We start from the raw sequence: 13,987 nt of genomic DNA on the forward strand, positions 1-13,987 counted from the left end.
ACTTCTGACCTGATGAACATCTTTCCACCTCATTAACTATTCATATTATGGTCACATTATTCTACGATCTTTCTCTCTCATCATATATGTAACTGCTGTCATTGAAACTGTTGATTCACTTTTCCTACATAACAGATTATTATGAAAAAAATCTTAGATACAAAATGATTTTTTAAAATGTTTAGTTTATTTATTTTTGAGAGAGAGAGAGAGAGCGCGAGCATCCACGCTAGTGAGGGGAGGGACAGACACAGAGAGAGACACACACAGAATCCGAAGCAAAGTCCAGGCTTGGAGCTGTCAGCATGGAACCAGATGCGGGTCTTGAACATGTGAACTGTGAGATCATGAACAGAAGTCAGCCGCTTAACTGACTGAGTCACCCAGGTGCCCCCCAAATGATTTGTGTATTATTTCAAGTAAAACAAAATAAAGTTCTGAGCAACATAAACATATTTTTTCATTCTTTTTTAAACAGGAGTTTAATTCATTTTAGGGACTTTTTAGGGAAAGGAGGAGACTTTATGGAAAATATTTTTCATAATATATATGAGGACTCTTTAGGGTATAAATGACAGATATCCCAATTAGAATTGAATGGAATGAAAAAAGAAACTTCCCAGTGAATGCATCCATTGTCTGTTGCTCTAGAAGTGCTGCAGAACATCCAACTGCAAAACATCAGTGACATACTAAGAAGTATTTTTTTAGTCCATGAGTGTATGGGGCTCATTGGATGTCAGCTGGATTTGCTCATGCATCTGTGGTCAGCTAGTGGTTGGCTAGGCAGCTCTGCTGATCTTGGCTGGGCTTGCTCAAATGTCTTGAGTTGGTTGGCTATTGGCTAGGACACCTTGGTTCTATTTTTTTTCTCATTTTCCAGCAAGCTACATTGGGCATATTCTAATTAGTACTGCAGAGGAAAATGATCAAGAGAATAAATACACAAGTGCTCCTTCAGGCTTCCTTTGCATTTGCTACCACCTTATTGGCCAAAGCAAATCATATGACTGAACTCAGAGTCAGATGAGAGGGCACTGCCAAGGACACAGATGCAGGAAGGGGTAAAGAATTGGGGCCTTTAATGCGGCCACTCTATCTGGCATGTAACTAAAGTAGCCTGGGGCAGATATGCCTTCAGTGACTGCTGGATCCAGGGTATCAAGTAATGTCACTTGGTTTGATTTCAAACTATCTAACATTTGGCTCTGCTTTGCTTTGCATTAGCTTCACTCCCAGAGAAGCCATTTCCTCACGGTAGTACTAAGTGAGTACTTGCACCTCAAAGCAAGTAAATTCTAGCTGAAAAAGATATTATGTTTTCCAATTGTTTCAGCTTATGTGTGGTATAAATCTTTTTGGACCAATGTGGGTCACATGCTCATCCCTAATGTAAGGTCACTAAGCTAGGCAGTGTTAGAGTGGAAGTCTGAATCTTGGTTTACCCCTCTCCAAAATCTGTGGTCTTAGTGTCTAAAAAGCTGAAGAAAAATGAAGTATATTACACATACCCTAAGAAGAGCAGGAGGCCATCATGGACCCCATTAAGGCCACGTGGGTCCTAACACTAAGGGGATAATCACAATCCTGTAAGCCAGTTACATAAAATTGTGTACCAAAGTGCTTGAGTAACCATGACAGAGAACTTCTACTACTTTTCTCTGGGGGGTATGGAACCAGGAAATCTAACATGGTGTACTGTTCTTTCACCATTTCTGGACAGGTGTGGGGTAGGGTGAAGTAAATATTTGGGTCAACCAAAATGTAAAAGCAGTCCCACAACACCAGCCTGAAAGATGTGTGTGAAAGGAGAAAAAGACAGGATTGCTATTTTCTCTGGTAATAGCATTTAGGATCTGGCTAGATATATAGGAGTCTTGATGGTTGAGTCATCTCTTTTTCTTCTGCTCCAAAATAACCAGTAGGTTCAAACTCCTGAGTTGATGCCAGTTGATTGGTGGTAAACCATCTAGAATGTTATGTTGAGAAGAGTTCCAGTCTTAGTGGAAATGAGGACTGTGATGGATTAGTGATGTCAGGAATGGGTACAGAATGGGGAAGTAAGAACATGCTTGACTGTTATTTGATATCCTAGGAATCAAAAGCTTCTCAGAGTCACTGTCAAGCCACTTGTATATGGGGGGGAGGGGTTTTACCCCTAGGATGGAGTATTTTATAGTTTTCTATGATGAGGAATTCTATGGTGAATTTTCTGGAGGTCCCAACTGTCACTTAGCACAAACCAAAATGCGAAGCTTCATTTTCCTAAGGAAAGACAAGTTTATTTTTTGCTCTGAGAACTTTTGACCTTACTTGGGAGCAGGGTGGAAGAAATATACAAAATGTTTGCATGTAGTAAGTAAAGTGTGGGGTAATTTAAAAAAATGAATATGAGTGTGACTATCTGTTGTTCATGTATCTATCATTATCACCATTTTATCTATCAATATATTTTTAAAAATATGATAGTTTGTTTTTGATTATCTTTTTTCTCATTTTTCAGATCTCTGTTTGGAGTCCTTTTCTGGTACAGATGGTGAAAAATATGCAGTGAAAATTCTGGCCAATAGTGGAAATACTGGCTTACCTCCCAACTTAGTATAGCATTCCTTCTCTTCAGTAGCACCTCATAATAGAAGAAAAATGTATGGAAGTGCAAGAACAATCACCAATCTGGAAGGTAGCCCTTCCAGATCTCCTCGTTTGCCAAGGTCTCCTCGTTTGGGCCACAGAAGAACAAGCAGTGGGGGAGGTGGAGGAACAGGCAAGACACTGTCCATGGAGAATATCCAGTCCCTTAATGCAGCCTATGCTACATCTGGACCTATGTATCTGAGTGATCATGAGGGGGTGGCTTCAACAACTTATCCAAAGGGCACCATGACTCTGGGAAGGGCCACAAATCGAGCTGTATATGGAGGCCGAGTCACAGCCATGGGGAGTAGTCCCAATATTGCTTCTGCTGGACTTTCCCACACAGATGTTCTTTCATACACGGATCAACATGGAGGTCTGACTAGCTCATCTCATCATCACCACCACCAGGTTCCCTCCATGTTGAGGCAGGTAAGGGATAGCACAATGTTAGACCTTCAAGCCCAGCTCAAGGAACTTCAGAGAGAGAATGACCTCCTCCGGAAAGAGCTAGACATCAAGGACAGCAAGTTGGGATCTTCCATGAACAGTATCAAGACCTTCTGGAGTCCCGAGCTCAAGAAGGAGAGAGTCTTGAGGAAGGAAGAGGCAGCCAGAATGTCTGTCCTCAAGGAGCAGATGAGGGTTTCCCATGAAGAAAATCAGGTAGGTTATGACTCCTCTCAGGGTTTTTCAGCCTTGGCCTCTCACTGAGTTAACTGATGCTTTGCAGATGGCACCACGACCTGTGCAGAAGGAAGTTTGGCATCATCAAGAAAGATACGACTTAGTGTGTGTTTGACTTGGAGACCACAAAAGAGCATAAGAAATATGAAATTATAGCTTGTGATCTTATTTTCCAATAACTTTTTCACCCTGTTGCTAAAGGGGAGGAATCATTCTTCATTGCCTAACTTTTGTACTTGGTTAATTTTTTTTTCTTTTTCAGCAGTAACAACAGCAGCTCAGATGTACTTCTCTCTGCATAGAAGAGGAAAATGTCAATTTTTGCAAGAGTAGACACTTTAACAGCAACATTTAGAGAGCCACATTTGATTGGTGAATTGATTTATTTTTGAAGCCACAGCAGCTTTATTTCTTTCTAGAATGAGTGGAATTTATTCTCTAAATAACAAACCAGACATTACATAGCACTGGGTGCAATGGGGTTGGTATCATGTTGGAGAAACACAGTAAGTTTTAACTTGGTCTTTCTTTTATCCATTCATACTAAATAAGCATGTACTGTGTGCAAGTCACTGTCTTACTCTTCTGTGATCTATCTTCCATGCCATAGCAAGATTAGTTTTCCCAGTGTCTACTTGCATTATATGCCATTTCTCTGTTTTAAAGCTCTCAATAATTACGTATTGCCTTCAGAGTGAAGTCTGCTTCTTTGGCTGAGCCGACAGCACTATCAGCTGGAAGGCCCGAGCAAGCCTTTCCAGCCTTATCTCATATGTCCTTTCTGCACATTTCCTATGCTACCTGCACTGTACTTGTTAATTCCTGCACATACTCAGGATTTTCCACCTTTGTTTCTTTGCTCTTTCTGTTGCCTTTCACTAATGGCCTTCTTAGCACCTCCTCTCCCTTCCTCTTCCCTTTCAGGGCCAGCCAATCTCCATTTCCAAATCCTACCTATTCTGTGATGCTCATTTATCTGCTGCCATTTTCATAAGGGCTTTGGAGTCTGACATGCCTGGGGTTAAATCCCAGCCTTACCTCTTACTAGTAGTGAGGTAAGTGCTATGAGATGGGGAATCGAGAGCACTGTGCCATTTGGATGAAAAATTCCCAGATATCATTTAACTTTCTGTAGAAATTTGAGATAATTCTAACTTGGCTGAACTAGTGATTCTTCAATAATTGGTTTGGATGTTGGCCTAACAAAGCTCTCTGCCTTTCTTGGGGTTATCTGCTGGCCCTCCTGTTTCCCTGGATACCACTCTTTGGAGTCCAAGTATCTTTAGAAGCATTGCTGATCTGTATGAGAATCTGCTCTTTGTCCTACTTCTATGTGTAGAAAGCAATCACCTTATCCTTTTGACTATGTGACAGAGCCTTTGCTGGTTTTCAGGTGTGGAAACGTGGTTTTTAGTTAGAACAGAAAGTTTTGTTCTTCAATCTTAAATCAAATTGATACTCTTCACTATCATTTCTGCTTTTCCCCCCGACTTTGCTGGTTCATCATGTCCTTGTGAACCTCTTACTGCTATATGGATTTCCCTAGTTCTGTACTGGTTTTCTTTTTTAGTTGCTTTGGAAAATGGTTACAGCAGTTTAGGAATGATGTGTAAGTAGTGACAAAAAGTGTGAAAGCCATTCTTTAAACTGTCAGCTCCAAAGTTACTTTTACCCTATGCTCCTACCATTAAATTTTTTTGAGCACAGACCCCAACTTATAAGTGTATATTTATTTATAAATTACATGATGTGCTATTATGCCAATATATTATGTGTCTATTCTGACATTCACACAGATGTAAATATGGAAGTGATAACACAAAACAAATAATATATTGAGGTACATTTTAATGACACACAAAACCTTTTTGCTATTGTAAAAACATTTTAATCCCCTTGTCTATTTCATAAGGGTTAGTTTAGTTTAAAGTAGAAAATATCCATAGTTCTACTTAACTGTCCCCTGTTGCTTTAAGCCAGAAACAGTTGAGTACTTGAGGGTGCTCCCAGTACCCCTTCCTAGTTCTGGAAACTACTATGATCACAGGCTATGTTGGGTACTATGGGTGCCATATGACCATGTGACATATGATCCAGTAAGAACCTCAGTATTAATCTGTGTATTAAATATAAGTAAAATCTAATTATTTTCTTTTTTAGGTTAAAAATATAAAAGGAGGAAGAAGCACGGAGAATTTGAAAAGTCAATTTGCTTGCAATATGAGGTAGTATTACAAAGTAGAGAATGTAAATATTTACAAAAAGCAAGTTATTTTTTTTAACAACCTCTTTTTCTCCTCTGGGAATTCTGTCAGGGTCCCTTTTAGAGGTATATGAGTTCTGTTGGTCAGGATGGGGTAGATCTTGCTGCAGTAATCAACATACCGCAAATCTGAGTGGCTTAACACATCAAGATTCCTTTCCTATTCACCTGAAGTATGAAGTAGGTCAAGTGACTCTCCAGGGCAGCCCTCCTCCAGGCAGTGACTCAGGATCCAGGCTTTCTGCATCTTGGCACATGGCTTCAAGAGTTGCTACACCAGAGGAAGGGAGTGCCTGGAGATGGCACATTGGCTTCACAACTCTTTGGACTGGAAGTGACACAACTGCAAGGAGTTGGGAGGTATAGTCTTTGCCTCTTTCCAGGAAGGAGAGTCAGATATGAAGGAACACTGGAAATTTCTACCAGTGGAGTTTTTATGTTTGTCAAAAGATGGAGCTAGATGGAATAAAGTTTGGGGAACAATCCAGATTCCTGCTGTTGCTGCTGTTTCTGTTATTACTGCTACTGCTACCAATAGACATCTATTGGAGGCTTACTATGTGCCAGGCATTGTTCTTAGAGCTTTGTGTACATTATCTTATTTAGTGTTTACATCAGTCACCTGAGGTAGGTGCTAGACTTTTTCTCATTTTACAGATGAAAAATAAATGTTGGGAGAATAAGCAGCTTGCCACGGTAGTAAATGAGAGAGCTGGGCTTTAAGGCTTTGGTATAGTTTATGCCAATGTCTAAGACTTTAGGTTCATTGACTCCTTGGAGAATCACTGAGCTATAATTATAATCTTATCATCATATGTGTTAGATGAAAAAAATGACTAGTTCTGATAAAATGATTAAGAATGTGATTTAGTTTAATTGGGATTTTTATTCTTAATTAGGAATTTATTTCTTTTTCCCAGAAGTGTTTTTTTTTGTGCTGTTTAGAGTTTCTGCCATTTACCATAACTGACTATAATTTCCCTTCAGAGAAAAAAATCATGGAAACTTTTTCTGTATGGAAGAAAAGAAAGTAAAGAAGATAAGGGACATTTGATTGTGGTTTTGTATGCACAACAACCAGAGACTGCATCTACAAATGTAGTTCTACTGAAGGGTATCCAGATAATTAGAAATTCACTAACCTAAATTCAGGTGATCTAAAACCATTTGAACTATACTATGTGAATACAAATGGGAAGCAGATCCATCATAGGGTGGAGGTGAGGCAGCTCAAAGTGCTCTCATATATGAAATTCATGGTTCTGTGAATTTAATGCTTACTAATGCAAACCTTTCACCCTTATGTGCAGTGTTGAAGAGGGTTCCCACTCATGAATTGTTTTGTGGTATATTTTGAAGATCTAGTGGTTCTGTCCAAGGGAGCTGAACCCAACTGCAGATCAAAGGGAGGATGTTGAGCATCCTCTCTGTGTTATAGGAAGCACATGACTGTTGGAACCTTGGAGACAATGGGTAGGTGACTGTGACCAAATTTCTTATGTGCAAAGAGTAGATACTCAGGTTCCTGGATGGATATTTCATCTCAGACTACCTCCCCACTCCTATTGCCCAGGTTTTCTCCCAGGCCCTACTTCTCAGCCACACAGAGCTGCATGAATAGAAGTATATTCTATTTCTAAGAGTTACAGTATTGGCAGTTGGCATCATTGGTATGTTTGAATAAACTGGAGTACATGGGTGCCTAGTTACTCTTATGTTATCATTTGTACATTTTATTTTTACTTCATCATGTACTGTCTTGAATGGAAGGAGAGGGTAGTAGAGTATTACAGACAGTTAATCTTTGGAATGATGTGAACTCAATGTCAAACCTGTAGAATGATTTGGGGAGAGGTGAGAAGAAAAGATATGGAGTGGATGTTTGTCTGCTACTTGAGGCAGCCTCCTTGCTATTTGTAATTCCTAAGGGGTTGGGGGTGGATTTTGGGGGCAGGAGAATGCAACTATTGGAAAGTAAAGTGACCTAATTTTCTCTAAAAGATTATATGATTGTCTTTTCTTTATAGCTCCTATCTATTTACCTGTGTGATAGAGATCACAAAGGGAAAACATGGTAAAGGAGAAATTTTCAGAAATTTCATAAGGACTTATGTCTTATAATTTGATGCATATAAGTTATTGACTTCTCATATTCCTGGATTTTTTGCAATAATTAATTTTATATTTTTAATAGATTACTTTTTTCCAAATTATTTGTATATTAAACAATTTTGAGCATTTTCCTAATTTGCACAAGGCTGGCCAAGGATCTGCATGAATATAAATAGCATCACACGCTGGGAGATTGTACTAGATCTAATATTTACCCATCTTGTGAGTGCAGAAGTGGGACAAGGTCATTGGGAAACGTAACCTAAGAAGTGTAAGTAAACCTGCCTGGGGAGTTTTACAGCTTTTAAGCAATGGTTATGTGATAATTTCTATTTCTGGCTTAACACAATAGGAAATAATCTTCTCTAAATCAATATTATTATGGGTTTTTGATGAGTTTTTGAGTTAGTTTCAATGTATGGTTTATTGGTTCTCATTTTAAGCCTGTAACTTGAAAAGGTCGAGATGGATCACATTTCTGTGTTTCTTTTATCATTTTGTTTTGTTTGTATAACTGTAGGGCCATTTGTATGGGATCATTAAACTCTGTTTTAAAATGCTCATTTCACTGGGCATGTACAGATATGAAGAGTAGGTGATAGAATGAATTCTATCTCCTATTGGGAGAGTGGCAAGGTAGCTGCATTGTGAGGTGGTATCCACTAACAGTTAAATACAGCTGTAGTCACCTTGAATACTGGGTGTTTGTGAGATTAATGCCTCAGCCATGGAGTGTCCAGATCTGTCCAGTTTGTGGATGGGACTTAAATATATTCACTACTGAGATCTGTCTTATCCCTGTGCCTTTTTTCAGGCTCCATTCCTTCTGCTACTTTAAGTTTGAGATCCATTGATCTCCCAAAGCCAGTTTTCCAAAATGTATCCAGGAAAACAACACTTTTCAGATGGGATTTTCTGGTCAAATAAACTTGAGTCATGATATACTAGATACTTCTATCCTGGAAATTAAGAATGCTTATGTAATGGATTGAATTATGTTCTTCCCAAAGAGATATGTTGGAATCTTAATCCCCTATAACTCATAATGTGATTTTATTTGGGAATAGGGTTTTTACAGAGGTAATCAAGTTAAAATGAGGTCATTTGGATGGATCCTAACCAAATATGTCTGATGTCCTTACCAAAAGGGGAAATATATGGGACACCTGGTAGCTCAGTTGGTTAAGCATCTGACTCTTGATTTCAGCTCAGATCATGATCCCACAGTTTGTGAAATCGAGCCCCATGTTGGGCTCTGCACTGATAGCAGATTCACCCTTTCCCTCTCTCTCTGCCCCTGCCTCCACTCATGCTCTCTCTCACTCCCTCTCTCTCAAAATAAATAAACATTAAAACAAAAAACAAAAGGGGGAAATTTGGACACAGACATAAACATGCACAGAGGGAAGACCACGTGAAGAGACAAGGAGAAGATGGCCATCTACAAGCCAAGGAAAGAATCCTGAATTCTTCACTCACAGTCCTCAGAAGGAAGTAACCCTGGTGACACTTTGATCTTGAACTTCTAGCCTCCAGAACTGTGAGACAATACATTTCTGTTGTGTAAGCCATCCAGTTTGTGCTATTTTGTTTTGGCAGCCCTAGCAAACTAATACAATATATCCCCATGTGAAATGAAATGCTCTAACTCTTACAGTTAAAAAAATTATTAAGTTTGCTTAACCTCCAAAAGTCCATAAAACTTTATCTTAAACCAAGCATCTATTAAGCAGCTATTGTTGCAGTAATGGTGTGTAACAAGCCATTACAAAACCTACTGTCAAAAAAAACCAAGTATTTACCTCTCCCTCACATATCTGCAGGTTGGTTGCAACTTAGCTGAACAGGGCTAGACTCAGGACATCAGGCTCTAGGCTGAAAGTCCAGTTCAAATATATTCTATGTGTATTCATATTCTTCTTGGAATAGAAGCTTTTCATGAATTCATCTTATTGTGGGTCACAGATGGCAAGTGTCCAACCAACCCACATAAACACATTTAAAACCTGTGTTTATATCAAGTCCACTAACATTCTGTTGCCTAAAGCATGTTACGTGGTCAAGCCCCAAAGTCAGTGGGGTCAGGGGATTGTACTTCCTGCCAAATCACATATGTATGTATAGGTATATGTATATATATGTATATATCTGTTATTCTGTTCTATATGTTAACATATATGTTATTATAGGTATTTTGTTTATATATTTTAAATAATCCCATTTGTCATAAACTATAAATATTCCTAGAACTAAAGGCCACACTTTGAGAAAGGCTGCTTTAGGAGTAGCTCTAGAAGCACTATATTAAACTTTGAGACCTGTGAAGGTAGATGAGCACTTTCAGTGTGGTGAAAGGCTCCTTCAGTGGCGGGGCCTTCCAGAGTGTCCTAATGATGCCTGTTTAATGGCCCAGTGTCAGGCTCCTCCCTTTCTATCTCATGTAACTGAGCAATGAAACCCAAGTGGGTATCTGAAAGATTCTGGAAAAGCTTTTGTTTTCCTGATAAAAAGAGTAAATGTATGTCACCAATGGTGCTTCTTCCCACTCCTTCCTGTCTTGAGTGTTGATATGTTGCCTGGAGCTGTGTCAGCCATATAGTAACCATGAGAGAAAGGCCAAGTCAAGCACAGAGGCATACGTCCTGCCATCTCTGAGCACTTGTCCAGACCTCTAGTCATGTGAGAAAATAGCCCCTCAGAGTTTAAGTAACTGTTGGTTGGGTATTCTATTATTTGCAGCTCAATACCTTCCTAACTGATAAAAGAGAAAGTTATTAGTTGAAAACTATTATTCATAATAATTATCAGTCATGATAACCATAAAAATAGGTGTATTTCAGGAGCTGAAATGAGACCTTAACAGAACTTACACATAAGATTGAAGAAAAGTACTTATTAATTGTATTGGGCAACAGTCTCACAAAAGCACCTCAAAGCCTATCTAAGCAAAAAAGGGGGATTTATTAGTTCTTACAATGAAATTGCAGAAAGGCTAAGATGTTGAGCTTGGGGTTAACTGGATCCAGTGCCTCAAACTGTAACAGGATTTTGTCTCTCCTCATTGTTTCATCTCTGGTTCTTGATCTCTACCTCTGTGTGTAACCCTCATTTTTGTCTTTCATGTGGAGGGTGGTCTTGGCTGCCAGTACCCCAGGGTCATAACTGAAGGGTTAAGAGATCCCTGTCTTCACTTCCCATTTGGAAAATTTATTGAAGGATTTTGGTCCTGCCTTGGTCATATCCTGTCTCCAGGACTTGGTGAGTGTGTATTGCTGGGGCAAGGGGCAGGTATGTGAGAAGGGGTTACTATGACTGGTGAGTCTATTAGACTTTAGGGAGGGGGCTGTTCTTTTTTCTTTTTTTTTTTTTAAGTAGGCTTTATTTCAAGTATGGGGCCTGATGAAGGGCTTGAACTCATGACCCTTAGATCAAGACATGAGCTGAGATCAAGAGTAGGATTCTTAACTGACTGAGCCACCCAGGCACCCCGAGGGGCAGTTCTTTAAAAAAACTGAGATGAAGGGCAAAGGGATGCTGTAGGACAAAAACAGATGTTCAATGCACTGACTTGAGCTGTCCTTACTTACCCTCTTTCTTCAAATATTTTAAGGGTTTATAGTCATATTAAGAGCCCTGAGAGATTAAGTCAATCAAATATCATATAGGTATATAACTTTTTTTTCATTGTAACTCTTACTTAAAGCATGAGTGTTTATGTATGCCTTCCCCAATGTTACATAGGTGAACAGATTTAGAACTGGGTAGTATAAACCAGTTTAGCACCATAGCATAATTTGGAATGCTTAATTTTAGAAGGACAACAACAACAAAAAGTCTACCTTCCTCATCTTGAAATAGTCTTCCTCATCTCTTCAGAGTACTGTAGCTTTTGTCTACCTTTCCAGCAAGGTGGAAAACCTTTTGTCCAGATTTAGGCAATGACCTACTTAGACTAAAATCACAATTTTAAATGGCTTTCATGGGTAGGTGAAAACTTCCTTTGGCTCTGAAGATAGATGAGATGGCACAGAGCCAACAGTTGATTTCTTTCTTTGCTAGAATGTAGGAGAATGATTTGAAGTGAACTATACACATCTTTGTCACAGATGTCAGCTGGTTTTTGCCTCCGTAATCTCTTGCAGTCAGCCCTAAGATCAGCCATGTGCACTGCATTAGTAGCCCTAAAGATTTTTATTCCCAGGTTTTATTTTATGAAAGACTTGGCAAATGGGGGGAGGAATATAAACATTCCTGTATTCAGGGTGAGTTAAGTGACTTCCATCTTCCATTTTCTCTCTGGATCACTTTATTTTGGCGATGGGATAGCAACAACACAAAAGCAACTAGAGAAAATGTTTTGGAATATTTCAATGAATAGATTATTTTAATTTCACTTGTGCCAAAGGCACTTTTTGAAACCAAGCTCCAAGTGGGGAAGGAAGAGGAAATGGTCACCCCCCAAAACATTGCCTAATATAATTCCCTGTAGAAAACATCCTCAGAGAATTTTAAGAAGCAAGTGTATGTTGACAGAATAAAAGTAACAGAGTGATTTTATCAGCCAAAGCAGATGGGGTGGGTTCTGAACCTAGCCTCAACTGGCCAAAGTGCAATTTCAGTTTCTATAATTAGTTGCAGGTGGAGCTCTTGTGTTGTTGTTTTGGTGTCCACTGACATCTGTGTGCAAATTCCCACCACCCCCAGTTGGCATTTGGACTCAATAAGTGGTTTTGGCTTTGCAGAAATATAGAAAATTGTAAATCTATTTCACACACACATAGATAAAGCTGCTCTGAAGGTCAGGTTCTGAAAGCTGTGGAAAGCATTTTCAAAAGTTTGGGAAGTAGGTTTTAGGCAGTATGGGCATGCAGCCAAGAGCTAGGGCAGCTTGACAAACAGAATTCTGGCACGTGCAATTTCTTCTGTTTTTCCATGAAGCCAGCATTTGATTGTATCTTGGAACTGATGTGCAGCCATTTTGTTTTTTAGTGGGAACATTCTGGAGAGAAAAAGTACAACTACTTCCTGTCTTATAATCCCATAGCTTGGCTTGTACTGTCTGGTTTGGCTATATACATTGATCAAATTAACTTACTTGTTCTCAAGTGAGGGCAATTTGCCTCCCAAGGGTGTTTGGCAATGTCTGAAGATATTTTTGGTTGTCCCTACTGGATGGGATGACATGCAGTGAGTAGAGGCCAGGGATGCTGCTAAATAGCTCAAAGTGCATAGAACTTCCCCCTACAGTATCTGGCCAAGAATGTCAATAGCTACAATGATGAGAAACCCTGAGTTAGTTGGAGGATTACTATCTTTTCATTTTATTTATTTATTTATTTATTTATTTATATTTATTTTTGAGAGACAGAGACAGAGCAAGACAGAGTGTGACAGAGCATGAGCAGGAGAGGGGCAGAGAGAGAAGGAGACCCAGAATCCAAAGCAGGCTCCAGGCTCTGAGCTGTCAGCACAGAGACCAATGGGGCTGGAACCCATGAATTATGAGATCATGACCTGAGCCGAAGTCAGACGCTTAACTGACTGAACCACCCAGGCGGCCCTATATCTTCATTTTCTTAATACTTTGCCTACACTCAATTCTTTCACTTTGTGATGACCAAAGTGTATATATTTATGTAAAAATATTCATATAAAAGGTAAACTTGATTTATCACTTTCATCATTTTGTGGAAAAGGATTAATTATGAATGATGTCTTTTTTTTTTTAATCTTGACCTGAACTAGTAACCATGAATCTTCAAATGCCTTGATTCTTTTAGAGGTAGACATTTGGTAAATAGAGATTCATCTTTTTTTAAGTTTATTTATTTATTTATTTATTTTGAGGGAGACAAAGACAGCGCAAGTGGGGGAAGAATAGAGAGAGAGAGAGGGAGAGAGAAAATCCCAAACAGGTTCCACATGGCCAGCACTGAGCCAAACATGAAGCTTGAACCCATGAAGCTGTGAGATCATGACCTGAGCTGAAATCAAGAGTCAGACACTCAACTGACAGAGCCACCCATGTGCCCAGATAGAGATTAATCTTTTAAGGAAAGAGACAACCCTTTACAAAAATGAAACCTATTTTTTAAACCATCATTTCTTTACACCTTAATGTGTTTTTATGGTGTTTTTTGACTATGTCTGACATTGATTTTGGAAAGGGAAGGGAGTATTTTTGAGCTTCTACTTTGTACCAGGAATTTACTAGTTACTTTCCAAGTGTGTGAGCTCAACAGTCCTGCAAGACACATGGCACCCTCATTTTATAGATGTGAAACAAGACAT

The 13,987-nt window shown here is 39.1% G+C and overlaps 1 protein-coding gene across 1 annotated transcript in view; it reads left to right on the plus strand.

The window, feature by feature from the left end:
• Positions 1-2,569: 2,569 nt before the first annotated feature.
• The window catches only part of ERC2 (ELKS/RAB6-interacting/CAST family member 2), an 885,144-nt gene continuing 873,726 nt past the window's right edge, over positions 2,570-13,987 (plus strand). Inside the window, exon 1 of the mRNA XM_077776719.1 lies at positions 2,570-3,300. Within this exon, the coding sequence (XP_077632845.1) occupies positions 2,644-3,300 (657 nt within the window). The 5' untranslated portion in view covers positions 2,570-2,643. The remainder of the gene's footprint in view (positions 3,301-13,987) is intronic.

The sequence above is a fragment of the Crocuta crocuta genome, unplaced genomic scaffold (assembly GCF_008692635.1).
Source record: "Crocuta crocuta isolate KB4526 unplaced genomic scaffold, BGI_CrCroc_1.0 scaffold87, whole genome shotgun sequence".
NCBI classification, from domain to species: domain Eukaryota; kingdom Metazoa; phylum Chordata; class Mammalia; order Carnivora; family Hyaenidae; genus Crocuta; species Crocuta crocuta.